We start from the raw sequence: 17,326 nt of genomic DNA, 5'->3' as shown, positions 1-17,326 counted from the left end.
AAGGAGAAGAATAAGACAGGAGGGATGAGGTGGAGGAGGGTGGTTAATTAGAAGTGGGTGGTTGGGGAAGGCTTGGCAATGAAACGGTATTTGACTTTTGACTGAAGTGACAAGAAGGAGCGGCCACTTGAAGGTCGGGGACAGAGTGTCCAGGCAGATGGAGCAGCTCGTGCAAAGATACCAAGGTGGAAATCAGGATGGGAGCGTTCAAGGAGCAGAAAGTAGGCCAGTGTGCTTGGAGCAGAGTGTTGTGGTGATGTGGCCAAGAGGGCCACCGTAGGGAGTTTGGATTCTACTGAAACCCAAAGAAAGCCCATTATAGTGTTTCAGCAGAAAATGACATCACTGAAGAATACCATAAAAAGGGAGACCCATTACGAGGCTGGGGCCGTGGTCCTGCCTGGAGATGATGCGGCCTGGCGCAGAGGATGTATCGAGGTGAAGCTGAAAGATGAGGTATGAGGTGTGAGAGAAAGGGAGGAATTAGATGTGGCTCTGGGGTTGGTTCTGAACAACCGGATGGGTTTTTTTTTAAGAGATGGGGAGATTGAGGGGAAGGAGGTTCAGATAAGGACCAACGGCTCCACTTTGTCATGTTAACTTTGAGGGTCTTTCCAAACATCAAATGCAGGGGCTCAGTTGGCAGCTGGATCCCCAAGGAGCTTGGCAGGAGGGCTCTGCACCAGCAGGCGTGTCCCAACATTTCCCACAAAGGAGGATACCTACTGCGTGTGAGTCCCCCGCCTCCCGAGTGGGTTTTCCAGGTGCCGAGTAAGAAGGTCTAAGACTGAGTTGGGGAGAACTGCGAAGAAAACAGCCACAGGCGGGGAGCTGTAGGATTTGGAAGGTCTAGTTCCTGAGTTTTCAGCCTGCTGGTCATCTGACCTTCACGCATTTGCTAGTTCTCACATCCTTCATCTGTAACGTGGAGACACGAGACAATAGGAATGAAAGTGCCTGATACACGCTTGCCACAGAGTAACTGCCCAATGAACAGGCAGCTGACCCATAAATATTCCACTGGAAAGGTGTACTATGCTCTGAGTGTTTGTGCCCCCGCCAAATTCATATGTGGAAATCCTAACCCCCAGGTGATGGTATTAGTCAGCGGGGCCTTTGGGAGGTGATGAGTTCTGGAGGGAGGATCCTCCATCAATGGGATTAGTGACCTTAAAGAGAGTCCAGAGAGAGCCCAGGTCCTTTCCATCCAGTGATGGAGGACACAAGAAGTCTGCAACCTGGAAGAGGGCCCTCCCCACCGCCAGGCTGCCCCCCCGGGGCCTCAGACTTCCTGCCTCCAGGACTGTGAGCAATAAGTTTCTGTTGTTAACAAGCCCCGCAGGGGGTGGCATGTTGTTATAGCAACCTGATAACACTAAGACAAGGTTTTTGCATTTTACTGGGGGGAAAGGAAGTAGATAAGTAAATGTTAGGGCTGGTGACTGGCTGTATGGAACTGGGGGGTGGGAGAAAAAGAGGGAGAGAGAGAAGGAGAGAGAGAGGCCCGCGGCCACACCCATTCTAGGAGGGCTCAGGAATGGAGCTGGTTGGAAAGACTAGGCATCCCAATCTATATCTTTCTCTATAGCACCCAGCAGGAGAGGCACAAATTCTGTTTAACAAAAGCTATGGTAGCACCAGTTCAGTGGGGAAGGCAACACCTAGGGTCATCTGCTCTTCTAAGGAAATAGCTGCAGCAGGCCGTCCCCTCGTTGTGGGTCTGTTGAGGTCCTTATTAACACTATATTCTCTAAGGCCAACCCTGCTGTCCCCACCAGGATCCCAGCATCCTCGGTGCTTCTCACCTCCAACCCAGGCAATTCTACACCGGGTTCACTCCTGATTCTCAACTCTACCACTGTGGTCCTCCAAGTGTGTTCCATGGATCCACTTGAGGGGAGGGTGTCCCCAACACCCTTTCAGGAAGCCTGGGTGGTCACAACTATTCTCGTAATACCAGACACGATTTGCCACTTGCACCGTGTCAGCTTTTTGCACTGAGCTCAGAGCACTGGTGGGTGAAATCACGAGCCCCTTAGCAAGAATCAAGGCTCCTGAACCAGCAGTCATTATAGTCTTCACCACCACATGGTCTCAAGTTTTTAAAAAGCCAGCTTCATTTAAGAACGTTCTTGCAGAAGTAGTAAAATTATTATTTCAACCCTTGCATGCACAACCTTAATACTCTGCTGAGTAGTCTAGTATGATTTGTTGTAAGAAAAGCACTTGTGTGCATACTTAAGTCACAAGGTAAGCTTTTTTCATGGAATGCCAGTTTTGGGGAAAAAACAGCTGATAGACAAACTGGTTACTCAGACTTGGTATTTGGCATTTTCTCAAAAAGCGATGAAGTGAGCCTGGCACTTCAAGGAAAATAACTGACAGTATTTGTTGCAATAATAAAATTTCAGCATCCAAATGAAAATTAGAACTTTCTAGATTTTGTATTTGCCACTGTGAGCTTGAGACTTCCCAATACTTAAAGACTTTTCTAATGGGATTGGTGGTAATATTAATGAATGTGATTTTTTTTTAAATTATACATACAATGATTCAACATTCAGAAGATCTGCAGAACTTAGTAAATCAGTATTTTCCAAATGACCAATGCATAGCATCACAGAATCATGCATGGGTAAAAGATCCATTCAAAGCACAGGAGTGAGCAATGGATTTTAATGTAACAGGATGAAAAGTTCGTTGGCACGGTTTCAGAGTTCACACTATAACCAACCTTTAAGAAGCTACCGCCTGTCAAATTTTGATATGGTATCAAAGAAGAATAACCACAGTTACCTGAAAGAGTCATTAAATGCTCTCTCCTTTGCCAGCTGTGCATAGCTGTGTGAAGCTGAATTATCATGCACTTCAAACCAAAACATCTTCCCACAGCTCAAGTGCAGAAGCAGACATGCTTTTATAAATCCAGGCGTTAAAGAGATTTGCAAAATTATGTTTTTAGGTACCACTCTTATTTTTCATACAGTATAATTAATTTTTTTATAAAACTACGTTATTTGTGTTGACATGTAATGGGTTTTTTGTTTTTTAAAAGTTATAAATACATAAAAATATATTTAAATATTTTTAAATTTTATTAGTTTTAATTTCAAACCCAGTAAATATTGACAGACATTTTAAAAAGCTCTTTAGAATCCCCAGTAATTTTGAAATGTTTAAATGGGTCCTAAGACCACAAGTATATGCTGTAGGGAAAGAAATCAGTGCACTGAGAGGCCGCAGGGGGAGAATACAGAAGCCCAGCAAATTAAAAACATTCCCTCTGTCATAGTTTCCTAACCAGCGAGTTGCAGCAATTTAGTTGTCACAGCCCTGTGCCTTGTGAGTCATGAGCAACTCTGTTTAAAACCCTTACTGAGCTCCCTTTCAACGTGTCTTTTTGAAGAACACAGGCCATGACCCAGAAACTTGCAGATACCTGTTGTCCACTTACCCTTCGTAGGTGAGGCAGGATGCAGTCCATCAGCGGGACAGTGTCAGGCACAAGTTTCATCGTGATGCTGGCCCTTGGTTCCCCAGGGCGCTGTCAGCTGCAGGCCTTTGTCCAGTGGTTCTCCTGCTCCTGCCCTTGCAGCATTTCATGAATATGTACCCCCAGCATATGAATTTGAGGGGAGACACATTCGGACTAAAGCATTCAGTTTGTCATTTCTTTCTTTCACAGATCATCATCTAAACCCAACCCAAACTCAAACTACAAACCTTGGGTTTGTATCATCACCAAACCCAAGGTCATCCAGATTTTTCCCTACGTTATCTTTTAGGAGTTTTCTAGTTTTGTGTTTACATTTAGGTCTATGGTCCATTTAGTTACCTGTGATGGGTGTAAGGTCTGTGCCCAGATTCCTTTTTTTTTTTTTGCAGGTGGACATCCAGTTGTTCCAGCACCATTTGTTGAAGAGACCGTCTTTGCTCCATTGTCAAAGCTCAGGTGACTCTCTTGATAAGGGTTCCTCTCTAGGTTCCCTATTCTGTTACACTGACCTACTTGTCTGCTCTCCAGCCAGCACCCCACTGTCTGGATCACTGCAGCTCGACAGTAAGTTTCGAAGTCGGGCAGCATCTGGCCTTGTTCTTCTCCTTCAGTCCTTCATTGGCTCCTCTGGGTCTCACCACTTTGGATGTGCATGGATTCCCACCGGCAAAGCCACCTCTTCTCACTCTGTGGCTGGTCCTTCCCCAGGCTTCCTGGGAGTCGAGCTCCGAGCATGTGTGCCTGGTGGGCATCCCACTTCACCTGCTCGAGAACCTCCTCTTAAACACACCCCTTTCTTCAGCTCTGTCCATTCCCATTCCCGAAACCAGAAGCTCAGGCTTTCAGACGTGGCCTTGCTAAAATGTGCAGGGGTTCCCCTGGATTGGAGGATAAATGTGAATTCCTCTCGCCTCTGACAAACCTCGCTCGTCTTCCCTTCATCTCCTGCTTTCTCCCCTTCACCCTGGGCTGCAGCTGCACTGGCCTCTTTTCTGTCCCTTGGCCACACCGAGCCTCTCCCACCTTTGGACCTGGAACCTGTGGGCCTCCGCCTGGAAGGCCCCTTCTCCCCCTCAGGTCACCCCTGGGTGCCACCTCTGCAGAGAAGACTTCCACAACCATCGCTGCAGAAGTAACATCCCCACCTGCTCTCCATCACCACCCTTTATCTCCTTGATAGCATTTATTGAAAGTATCTCATTATCTTGCTTGTTTCTGTTAGTTTCCTCGCTAACTAGCTGTGTTGTGGTTGGAATACATATGAGCCTCTGGAGGATCTGGGGACAGCCTGCTTCTATCTGAAGAAAAAATATTTGTCTTTTCTCCTCCTCTGAAAACCCTCTTGGGAACCCTAAGGTTTTCAGACTTTGGAAACCAAAGAAAAGGAAAAGGAGTTCCTTTCAGGCAAAGACAGCGTCTGTTCTTTCTCCTGCCAAAACCCTCAGCTGCAGGCAGGAAAGAGCTCAGAGCCAGTGGTTTTACTGAGTGGAGGGTGTGAAGACTGCGGGGGTGGGATTCGGTAGGCAAACCCAGAACTCATCTCTCTAGAGGCTGTCTACCAGCCTCTCTGGAGGTGTCCCCACTGATCCCGGGGGCTCTGGGCAGTGGGGAGGAGGGCCCGGCCTTTCCTAGAGCTGCTGGCGTCAGTGCAACTAGCCGGCCGGCCCGCTGCCTGGGCCTGGACTCCTGTTCCAACAGGACCCGGACTTTAGGCAACCGCAGGGCGGGGAGCGTGCACGGTGAGGGACATCCCGGCTCCTTCTTCAGCGCCAGCAAGTCAAGCCGGGGCCAGAACGCCAGCCGCCGGCCCCGCACCCGGCCACCTCCCGGCGCCCAGCCACGTCCGTGTGCAGGACCGCCTCCCCGCAACGGCCAGGGCCGAGCAGCTGACCGAGGAGCAGGTGGCCGAGTTCAAGGAGGCCTTCTCCCCGTTCGATGAGGGCGGGGATGGCGCCATCAGCACGCGGGAGCTGGGCACCGTCCTGTGGTCTCCGGGCCAGAACCCCACTGAAGCCGAGCTCTGGGACCTGGTGGGCGAGCTGGACCGCGACGGCAGCAGCACCGTGGGCTTCCCCGAGTTCCTGGGCCTAATGGCCCGGAAGGTGAAGGGCAGGGACGCCAAGGACCAGATCCGGGAGGCCTTCTGCATCTTCGACAAGGACGGCAACGGCCTGATGGGAGCGGCCGAGCTGTGGCACGTGAGGACCCGGCTGGGCGAGAAGCCGAGCGACCAGGAAGTGGACGAGATGATCCGGGCGGCGGACGTGGACAGGGACGAGCTGGTGCGCTACGAGGAGTTCCTGCGCTTGCTGGTCTCCAAGGGCGGCCGCAGCCCCACCCCCACCCCCACCCAGGGTGTCCGGGCTCCGCGCGTGGCGCCGGAGGACCTGCCTCCGTTCCCCCGGCCCCTCCGGGCACTGCTCCTCCGCCGGTTGACCTGATCCAGCTGTCTGTCCCCCTTTCCTCTCCTCGTTCCTGCCTACCTCCCCACCTTCTCCTTGCAGGATGACACAGGCCGCCCCCAAGCCCAGCAAGCCCCAAATGTTCCATCCCTCGGGAGCAGAAGCTCAGGGACGTCCCTGTGCACCGACCAGGGTAGGAGGACGGTCACAGCCTCACTGGCCGCTCATGCCCCAGGGAGGGTGCAGTGTGCCCTCCGGGAGCCCTCCTCGTGGGATCCCTAAAGCGCACCCGGCACCTCCATCCGCTGTGGACCAGGGCCCTGGGGCGAGGGGTGCTCTTGGAGGCTGACAGCCAGGGTCTGGCCTCCTGAGAAACACCACCTCCTTTCCCCGCCCCCCACTTCCCCGCGCTCTCTTGTTCCCTTCCGTCTCTGTGCCAAACCGCGGTGAGGTGATTCGTCTCTTAAAGCTGGGAGTCAGTTGTAACACGTTCGTATTCGCCTCTTGGAGGGAAATTTGAAAGGGAGAAAGAGGCCACAGGGGAATAAAGAAAGCATCTGTTTTTCTCTGGTTCCAACGGAAATGATCCTTGTGAAGTCCAGGGTTTAAAAGAGGCAGGAATCTCTCTTTTTGTGCTTTTTTGGAAGTGCGGTGAAATCTTGTATTGATGGGCGTAGCGAACAGAGAGGAGTCTAGGCCAGGTAAATCTTGAATATTTATTTCAAAGAAAATGGAGAAGTTGGCAGCAAAGGGTGGTTACAATTCCACGTAGAGCTTCTAAGATCTGAGTCGATTATGGTGGGGAAGGAACACTGGTCTGTGTTCGTGGATTTCTTACATTCATGATCAAGTTGTTGGGAAGTGCGGTTTGAAGAGAGTGAGGGCTGGAGAGGGCCCGTGTGGTGCCAAAGCAAGAGACAGTGCTTCCCGCATTAAACCCTGGCTCCCAGAGGTGGCATCAGATAACCCAAAGGCCGAAGGGGCTTGTCGGAGATTATTTCAGTGTTTTCGTGGGGTGGACACTACACCTGGCGTCATCAGAGAGGGCTGCCAGCCCTGGGACAGTCACAGAGCGGCTGGCCCATCTTGACAAGTCCTCTTTCCTGACACCCTCCCCACCATGCACGTTTCCTCATATGTAAAGGGAAGAGCACAGGCTCTGGGGCCGGACAGACTGGGATTGTAGTTATTGCTGCCCTGCCGACTGGGCCCAAATCACTCGTCCTCCCCGTGGTGACAGCTGACACTCTGGCAGCCCTTCCTGGGCGCCGGGCCCTGCTGTGAGCACACTGCCTGTGCAGTGACTCACTACCACCCTACGGGGGGCCACCCTTTGCAGCTTCCCCGTCTACAGATGAGGAAGCGGAGACACCGAGAGCTTAAGAAAGCAGCCTGTCCCACAGCTGGAGTTGGATGCAGGTCTGTGCCCCTGATCTCACTCACAGCCTCCCTAGAGCTCCGTGGCCTCTACCGTGACCTGATGATGAGAATCACGCCTCCTCCAGCACTTGTGAGGATCAGAAATCATCTTAACATGCCAGGTATGCAGTAGGTGCTTAATAAATGACAGCTACTATGGCTATCATCCTTCCAGCACCAACACTCTGTATTTCCACCCGTTGGAACAGTCCAAGGGAAGAGCCAGGGTCTCGTTTGGAAACCGGCCTCCTTGGGGCAGCTGCAGAGCCCCCTTCATGTGGGAAGACAAACCGGTGCTCTGACCGCGGGGCCTTGCAGGCTCACCCCTTTGGGCTCATCCTCCCATAGCTCAACAGTCAGGGGTGGCTGAACTCCTGCAGGTGCAGGCTTGGGAGCAAGCCCGTAAGAGTGGACGGAATGTCTAGGTGCCATGGACGTGGCTGCCCCGGTGCCATGAGCAGAGAGCCAAGCCCGTTGTCACCTCAGAGGCTCAGATGTGCATCCTGGTCCCATCTGCCAAAAGAAGCACCAACGTCATCCCCAGGGACCTTGTGTCTTTCATGGGACGTGTGCTCAGTGCTGCGGGAGGGAAAGAAGCAGAGGCAAGGAAGGGGGGGTTCCAGGTCTCCCTGCACAGTGTCCACGGGTCTGCAGTTGCCAGTGTGGGCCTGGCTGGGGAGCTGGCACTCAATCCCCTCTGTCCTGGTGGGTGCCCTGAAGTATGGGGACCTGTGTGCCTGCCAGCACTTAAGCTGGAAGGGGTGAGGTGTCTTCCTGCGTCTCTGTCCGGCCTCCTGGCATCACATGGGAACCACCTTGCCTGCATTTAACCGGCTTTAGAACCTGTCGTGAGAACCCCTGGGGCCAGGGCAGGAACGCAGCTGGTGTTGGAAAGACCTCGTATCCCTCCCGTGGGTGTGCCGGTGACACCCAGAAACCAGGCTGCGGATGAGGGGTCTGGGCAGACTGGAACCAAGATGACAGTTTCTCCCCCGTCCCCAGAGACAGCAGAGCCCCTCAGACCACCGCCTGCTGTTTCCAGCTTGGCTCTCGTGACCCTGAGCACTGGGGCGAGTGCACCCCATGGGGGTCTGGCACACACAGGTTAGTGATACACGGGCCTCCCTTCTGTGTGCAGGTGGGAATCGGGCGTCAAGGCTGAGGGGACCACAGAGCTGAATGTGACCCCCTGGGTTTTACTTTCCTGACACAATTTTTTTTAATGTTTTCTGTTGTCCTTTCTCATTCAAGCAAGGCCATCAGCCAGCTCGGCCACATGGCTGGCCGCTCTCCCAAACTGCTAGGTTAGGGACAGGGGTGCCAGCCCAAGGGGCACACAGAGGGTGGCGCTCTCTGAATCTGGGGGTCCCCTGCCTTGGTCGGTGTGTCCAAACTGCAGTGGGTGCAAGTTCTTTACGGTGGCTGGCAGCCAGGCAAACCCTTCACAGTGCCCACCTCCATGCCAGGCACCGGCCACTCCCACTCCGGGTGTCCCGTCACACTGGGGCCTCGGCCAGGGACTCGGGCTCCTGGGCCACACCCGCGTCTGTCTTCAGCCTCCTCTCTCTCTACCCCCCCACCCCGCTCCATCTTCTTTTCCTTCTCCCTCCCCTCAGCGCCAGGACTTGTGCTGTCCCCAGACACCTAGATAGACGTTTTGTTGGTAAAGTGCAGTCACCACAATTGCCAGGTGTAGGTCCTTGGCCTCATTGAGTAGGACGGGGCGGGGCGGAGGGAGGAGGATGGGAGAGGGGCCCTGAGGACCTGAGCGAGGAGTCCAGGCCTGCAGAGCAGCCCGCGTTTCCGGAACAGACTTGGAGCAGCCCCTCCATGTTCAAGTTCCCTTTTCCTTTCAGTCCGCGAATAACTGGAATTAACCTCCCTTCATCCCCCAAAAAGGTGCTTTCTGACTGCAGCTCAGAACATTCCATCCATCCTTGGGGAAGGAATTTATAAATATTACCTCGACTTCCATGTGCTTTCGGCAGGCCTGTCATAAATCAGTGCAGGGCTCCTGGACCTCCCAGGCTATATAAAGCCACTCTTCTGCCTCCTGTTTCCAATTTTAAATCAAACACAGCTCAGCCCTGCAGGCTCCTGCGGATTCCAGGGGCCGCTCAAAGGCTCCCCGAGCCAGCCAGCTAAAAATGACTCCGTTGTTCCCCTGGAGAAATTTAAAATTAAAACTCACGTGTTGGGTGGAGACTGCCCACGATGAATATGAATGAGGAATACAAGATGTGTTTCTCCACCAAAAAACAAAGCAAAAAAAAAACCTGTCTCTGAAAACGGTCTGGGCCCAACTCACCTGCCAACCTCCCCACCATCCTGCTTTTTGGGTGGTTGTTTCTATAGCAACCGGGTTCTCAGACAGGTGCCTGGACACCCCGTCCCCCCACCCAGAGGGGAAGCAACCGGTTAAAGGCCTCCCCTGGCCCTCTGATCAGGTGCCAGGGGCTGGCAGGCTGGGGCACCTTCCGCCAAGTGTGGGGAATGGAAACGTCATGGGGCTAGTCCTGGGAGACGCGCTTGGATTGACCTGGAAAGGATGGCGGGTTTCCATGCCCGGGGAGACAGTACCCGTGGAGACAGTCAGTGAAGAAATCTCACACTGTCCCCTAAGCACCTTCTCCAGTCTTCCCACCTTTCTAATGGCCTCAGAATCTCCAGGGAGGGGAAGGAGCCAGGCCCTCGGTACAGAAGGAGGGGTGGCATCTGGAGTCTAGCATCAGGTGGGCCCAGGCTGTCCTGGCTGGTCAGCTGGTGCTGCCCTGCGGGCCTGGGATAGCTGAGCATTGGTGGAGGGGCCCCTCCCTCCCCCACCCGCCATGGGGAAATGGACTTCGTGCAACGCTGCCAGCCCGTGGGTAAAGCTCATCTCCCTGGACACAGAGCTGGCCCATCTCTCGTCCATCATGTGCCCTGCAGGCTGGTTTGGAGGGCTCCCAGGATAGATGTTCAGGTCTCACTGAGGGCAGGCTTCCATGCCGGGACCGGACCGTGTGAACTGCTCACCAGGCATTGCATTTTCAGCTCCTTAAATCCTCAAAACAAGCAAGTGTGGCAGCTGCTTTAATGATCCCATTTTAGAGAAGATTGAGGCCTCAAGAGTCTAAATAGCTTCCCCCAAATCACGCATCTAGTAAATCAGGGTTTGAACCTGGGTTTGACCAGCTCCAGAGCCATCATCCTTCCCACCATCACAGAGAAGCTTCTCGGAGCAAGCAGCCTGAGACTGACGGCAGCCTGACCTTGCAGAAGTCTTGAGGCTCCAGCAGAGCTGCAAAAGGCACGTCGATGGGAAAGGCCTGCAAGTGGGAACAGCTGCTGGGCAGGGTGTGGGCAGCCAGGACGCAGAGAGAAGACAGACATCAGCCGGTGTTGAGGGAGCCATGAGAGCCGCTGTGCCAGCGCCTGGATGGCTGCAGAGGGAGTGTTGTCAAGCCTCCCACAGCCCTGGGCCCTGCATGGGGTCCTCACCGCGTGGCCCCCCGCCCTCCCACGTCTTTGTGACAGTAGATGCCAATCAGTTCGCAGTGCTGAGCAGGCATCCCTCTGGCCGAAGCTGGGCCCAGGCCTTTGTCACTGGAGAGAGGAGCTTGGAAATGTCTGGGCCTCAAGCTTCTGTTGTGAGAGAACACTGCCTCCCCCCAGACTCACATCGTGGGGTGATGATGGGCAATCATAAGAGACTCATGTCCTCGTGGGTTGAATTATGTCCCCCAAAATTCATATGTTGGAGTCTTGACCCCCAGAACCTCAGGGTGTGACCTCATTTGGGGATGGAGTCATTATGGAGGCAGTCAAGTTAGAGTGAGGCCATTAGGTTGGGTCCCAACCCACTATTACTGACGTCCTTCTAAGAAGGGGAAATTTGTGGAGGGTTTTTTCAGTTTTTATTTATTTCATTATTATTATTATTTTGACCATGCCACATGGCTTGTGGGATCTCAGTTCCCTGACCAGGGACTGAACCCGGGCCAGGGCAGCGAGAGTGCAGAGTCCTGACCACTGGACTACCAGGGAATTCCCAAGATGGGTAAATTTGGACACAGTTGGATGATCACGTGAGGACACAGGGAGAAGACGGCTGTCTACGTACCCAGGAGAGCAGCCTCAGGAGGAACCAGCCCTGCTGACTCCTTGATGTTGGACCTCCAGCCTCCAGGACTGGGAGAGAATAATTTCTGTTGTTTAAGCCCCACAGCTTGTGGTGCTTGGTTACAGCTGCCCAGCAAGTGCATAATACTCCCTGTATAAGGCGGGGTTAGGGGTATTCACAGATTCTTGTCTTAGTCTGAGTCCCCGAACTGGTTTTCTCCTGGTCCAGCTCTGATTTCATGAGTCATACACACTAGACTCTGAGAGAATCCAAGGAGAAAGGAGATCTTGCCACGTGGAAAAACACCTTCTGATGCACTCTGTTGCCACTTCCCAGACTCTGGTCCTGCAGACTCACCTCTCCCAACCTCAGCGCCTCTGAGAAGTAAAACAGTCACTGGAGTCGGCATGACAATGCACAGTGCTTCAAAACCTGAGGGCGCATTCTCTCCATCCCCCCCACTGAATGCAATGTGACATTCTTACCACGGAGCCTGAGGTAGAGATAAAATTTTAGACTTGAAGAATCTTGGTCTGTACACCGCCTTAGGAGTTATCTGGCCTGATTTCCTACCCAGGATGAAAGGCCTAAATATGACAGCGCCCCAGAGAGATGGCTGGTTTGCATCCCTTGAAAGTGTCCATTAGAGAGTTCAAGGTCAATTGGCCAACAGTTGGATAATTCTTATCCTTAGAAAGTGTTTCCTTATGTGGGTCTGAAATGTGTCTTTCTTCCTTCTACCTACATCGTGGGTAGATTCCACAGCCCCAGAAAACATGACGGACGCCTTCTCTCTGTGTCAGTTCTTCAAACAACTATAGAGACCATCAGGTCCTGCCCTACACTCTCTCCTCTGCAAAGTAGCTCTAATTCCCTCCAGAGTTTCTTATGTGACACACGTTCAGGCCGCCTCACCTCTTGACATGCTTTAGCGTTTCAAAGTCTCTCTTGTCGATGTGTCACCGGGCCCTAGCCAGGTGTGACCAATGCCAGTGGCGGTGGGGCCGCATCTCCCTGTGCGGAATACGGCACCTCTAAGAATGAAGCTCGTGGTCAAACCAGACTTCCGCGCAAGTCATATGCTGCTCATCCGACAAATATTGTTGAGCGTGTGTGTGCGTGTGTGTACGTGCTGGACTTCGGGGGACACAAAGATGATTAAGACTCAGGACCTCACCACAAATGGAGGGAAGATCAGTAAAGAAGTGGTTACAAGACAGTGCCGGGGGGTGGAGGAGAAAGTGGATGTGTGGAGGAGGAAATGCCTCGGCTGTCCAGCCAGTGGAGGGGTGGGGGAGGACTACACACAGATGACTCGCCAGCTGAGTCCTGAAAGCAGCCAGGCAGTATGATGGGGTGGGGGGGTAGGCAGGCCTGGATTTGCTCTTCCCAGGCTGAGTGTACAGCATGGGAGAAGGCACAGAGGCACAAAGGAGCGACCACCTCCTGTCCATCCTTCTAATCCTGTTCAATCCTCCAGGAAGGCTGACTTTCCAACCCCTCCAGGTTGGGTCAGATCCCTTCGCTCTGTCCTCTGTGACACTCGCTGCAGACCTGTGACCTCCACACTTACCCCGTGATATTGTCATGATCTGTGATCTCCCCACGGAGCTGTCACCTCTTTGAGTTCATCAACTTCATCTCTGAATGCCTCACAGAGAACTGGCAGAGGGTCATTGTTCAAAACAAGTGCATGGATGGATGGATGGAAGGAAGGAAGGAAGGAAGGATGGATGGATAGATGGATGGATGGGTGCAAGGATGGATGGATGAATGGGTGGAAGGATGGATGCAAGGATGGAAGGATGGATGAATGGAAGGATGGATGGATGGATGGGGACACCAAGTGTGTCCCAACCAGAGACACTGGAGCTCACTGTGGGGAGGCAGGATGGTGAGGCGATGAAGACCTTCCCACCCTTCTCAGGGGTGTGGTCTTCACACCGCAGGCAGTGGGGAGGCAAGGGTTACTTTTATGCAGGGGATTGATTTGGGGGAGAAAACATGCTGGCGGCCATTCGAAGATGAAGATTAGAGGTGGAGTAAACAGAAGCAAGTCATGAAACCTGGGTGACAGCCCAAGCGAGAGAGGACAGGGTGTGATACAAGGCAGTGGCCACAGGGAGTGAATGGCAGGAAGAGGGAAATGGGGTAAGAAGATAACTAGACAGAGCTTGGTGGGATTCAGGAAAGGAAGAGGCCAGAAGAACTCGGGCAACTGGGCTGATGGCATAATCCTTGTCTGAAAGTGAGAACTGAGAGAGACAAGGATTTCCGTTTTATTTTGACGGCTGGAGGACACGGGAGAAGGGACAAGATAATGAACTCTTCTTTGTTTTTTCGGTTTTGTTGATTTTCAGGTAATGGGCCTTCCAAACTCATTCCAGAAGCATGAGTTTGGGGCCAGGCTGGGTGGAAGGTCTGGGGGCCATCGGTTCCCCCTAGGAAGCCGCAGGAATCAGCGAGGCAGCTGGGAGAGGATGGAGTGCAGGGAGAAACGGGCTGGAGACAGAATCCAAGCTCTCAAGGCATCGCTCAGAGCCCACACTCAGAAGAGCCCCGAGCTTAGTTCGATGCTATGCTGTCGCCACCCTTCTCAGAAATTCCTACCGATTTTTCAATTATTAAGAATCAGGGGCCACATTTTCATTTTGCACTGGGCCCCCTGAACCACGTGTCCAGTCCTGCTCTCCACGCTATCCTTCACTCCTAGGGCAGGGCTGCAACATGGGGGGACCAGGTGCCCACGGAGACGGAAGCGTGGTCGGATGGAAGAGGTGCCAGGAGCCAGCAGAGTGGCGGAAGCAGAGGAGAGGGTTTCAGAGGGGAGGTGCGTCCCTGGGTTCTTTGCCCTGGACCACAGTGAGGATGGCAGAGCATTTGCCCCCAGGCGTGCGGTCCTGCCAGTTGAGGCCGATGCCCACCAGCGAGCAGAGCGGCTGCTATTCCCAGACTCTTTTTCCACTCAGACCCCTCCATCCTCCCACACTGAAGACAAAGCAAGGTCTCTGATGAGGGGCTGGTGTTTGTTTCCACCCAGCCCGTTGACACAACTTCGGATTTTTCTTTTGGGGGAGCTTCTTTCTCCAGAAAACGCTGCTGGTACTGATTACACCCTGACTGGGGGAAATGACCACCCTAAAGATATCAATCCCCGTGGACTGGAGAGGGCCCAGATCCCAAATGACCCCACTTCCTTGCCCCCGCAGGGGAGGTCTCCAGCCGGGCCAGCTCAGGCCCCATCCTCAGTACCCCTTCCATAGCGGGCTGGAAGCCCCAGAACTTCTCCCTGAGCCATCGCAGCCAAGGTGACAGATCTGGTTGGAAAACAGGTGCTAACAGCCCAGAGTGTGTCGTCAGCCTGGGCTGAGATTGTAAATTCTCCCCACGGACCCCTCCCCCATCACCATCGGCACCACTAAAGGAGGGAAAGAAAATACTCCAGAGGGACTGGATTAAGGTCTTTCAGCTCAGAAAGAGAGGGATTAGGCAGAAGCTGGTAAAGAGATGGTCTTCTGGGAATTCCCTGGCGGTCCAGTGGTTAGGACTCTGCGCTTCCACTGCAGGCCCGGGTTCGATCTCCGGTAGGGGAAGTAATATCCCACAAACCGTGCAGCGTGGCCAAAAAACAGTCTTCTTCTCCAGGAAGAACTGAGCCACAGGAAATGGTCTTAAACATCCACAGGGAAGATTCTGATCAGGGGTGAAAAAGAGTTTCGCAATGGCACAGATCTTGAGAGGCCTACAGAGAACACCAAAGGAGAAAATTTACCTGTGCAGGAGCACGGGCTACGTGGGGGGAGTCTCTGTATTCCACGAAGCCCCTATCGCAGGCTTTGCATAGGTGGTTGGTAAGTAAACGCCTGAAGTTATGCAGGAAAGCTTTTTTAAGATATCCCAAGGGATACCAGCTGCATTTCCAAGAACCAGGCTCTCCAAACAAAAATCTGGGTCCAAAGTCCTCTACGTAATTTTGCAAGTAAATTTTCAGTTCTTGGATCCGGAGGCTTTGTGGCCTCATCTAAGTCTCAGATTCTGCACAGTCACAATTTCAAAAAATAATACAGTGTTCCCAGCGGAGATGCTCCGGGGCTGGAGGAGGACTCTTTGTAACCCAAAACCTGTGAGGAAACTTTAGTTCTGGCGCCAAAGAGAGGTTTCCACTGAAAGGGAACAAAAACAGGCAAAGAGGTTTTGCAACAGGCAAGCGCTCTGTTTAAAAAAAAATGCAGAGACGTCAGGAAACTCCAAAGAACTGGCTAAAAACAAGATTTCTTTAACCTAGAACATGGGGACTTCAACAAGGCGAAGGAAATTGGATGCTGGAATCTGGCCCCACCAACATTCTCAATTCTAACCTTCGTTGACCTGCTGGAAGGGAGGTGGTAGGTGAGGAAAAGGACATTTCCTTCATCTGGGATCACATCTTCATCTGGTCTCTGCTGTTGTGCAGACAAAGCTTCATTCATGGTGCTTGGAGAAGGAACTATCAGATACTGATTCCAACGTGAGTTTCATTCATTCATTTATAAATCTTACAATTATTTGTTGACTGTCTGCTCCCTGCCAGGCACTAGGCTGTTTACTGGAGATGAGAAACACCTGCCTTCAGGTAGCTACTGTTTAGTGAAAGCACCAACAGGTGGGTTGCAGAACTGAAACATCTCCAGGACCGGAGATCCCGAGTCACCCAAGAGATGTGGGGTGCATCACAACTGCCCAAGCTACATCATCATGTGTATTCCCAACACATGAAAGCCTCAGTGTTGATTAGGCCTTGAGAGGAACCAAGTCCATCCCTTACTGTGTTACATCTGATGATTGCAAGAATTTTCCCCAGCCCAGCCTCAAGCTCCATAAATGTCGAGCCTCATTTCTCTTCTCTACCCCGTCCTCCCATGCCCTGGTATCATTGGGTCTTCGCGTGGCACTGAGACCACAGGCCGGTGGTGGGAGAAGCATCCCCGAGGCCGTTTCTCTACCAGAATGTGTGTGGATAACGTGACTGTACACGGAGTGACTGCAGCCTGCCTAAATCAGGGAGGAAAATGAGGGCAGCTGTGACCGACCGCACCTACAAATTGTCTGCAAACACACGGCCACGGGAGCACCTTGCAGGAACACTCCCGGGCTGTGGAGGGAGTCGCCCTACGAGGGTCCGGAAGCAGAAGCTTGAGTCTACTTTTCCCCAAGGTCAGTGCAGGTCTGGGGGAATGTCTACATGTTCCGAGAAGTCATCTCGGTGGTCGAGATTCTCCGCCCCGTAGGTCACCTCGGGTCTGTGTCCAAGAGTCGCAAACATTTAAATCAGGCTCTTCCTAAATGCCAAGAAAGATGTGGTGATGCCAATCCTGTGCCCTGTTTTTTAGATCTAACTTCCTTTCTCCCTCCATGCCCCCCCACACACCCCATCCCCCGATGTGTGGGCTTCTCTCTGCCGGACCTCTCCCGCTGTCGGTTTTCTGTTTCTGATTCTCGATGTGTTTAACTCTCTTTGGAAGCCTTCTCATCGTTTTCTTTCCGTTCTTCCCTCTTTTAGACCTGTATTGCCCTGTCTTCTCTCCTCCATCTCTTTCTCTCTCCTCCTCTCCCCTGCTGTCACCAGCATCTCTCTACTTTAAGATCTGCCCCCTCCATCCCTCCTTCCTTTTACTCTAAGCTTTCCCTCAATTACTTCTGTCTCTGGTCTTCACATCCCACTCTGGACTCTCCCGCCCACCCCCATCTTTCCCTGGAGCTTCCACTTCTTTCCAAATACAACCAACCTCCACTTCATCCTGACATATTTTTCCCCTCTATTCAGTAGTTGTTTAAGAACTTGCTCTCAGGACACAGCCTTATTGCAGTCTGTTTTTCCTTCCTGTGGCCTGAAAGCCCTGAGCAGCCTTTCCCTTCAGGCTGCAGGAT

The 17,326-nt window shown here is 52.7% G+C and overlaps 1 protein-coding gene across 1 annotated transcript; it reads left to right on the top strand.

The window, feature by feature from the left end:
• Positions 1 to 336: 336 nt before the first annotated feature.
• On the top strand, positions 337 to 6,469 carry LOC307049481 (calmodulin-like; the record flags this gene model as incomplete). Its single annotated transcript, XM_079699057.1, has 3 exons — positions 337 to 456; positions 4,574 to 4,628; positions 5,264 to 6,469. The coding sequence occupies 3 exons, from the start codon at positions 337 to 339 to the stop codon at positions 5,935 to 5,937; spliced, it is 849 nt and encodes a 282-aa protein (XP_079555183.1). The 3' UTR covers positions 5,938 to 6,469.
• Positions 6,470 to 17,326: the final 10,857 nt, after the last annotated feature.

This window comes from Hyperoodon ampullatus (genome assembly GCF_949752795.1).
Source record: "Hyperoodon ampullatus genome assembly, chromosome: 3".
In the NCBI taxonomy this organism is placed as follows: Eukaryota; Metazoa; Chordata; class Mammalia; order Artiodactyla; family Ziphiidae; genus Hyperoodon; species Hyperoodon ampullatus.
Note: the sequence above shows the minus strand (reverse complement) of the source record. Positions and strands in the feature narration are given on the sequence as shown.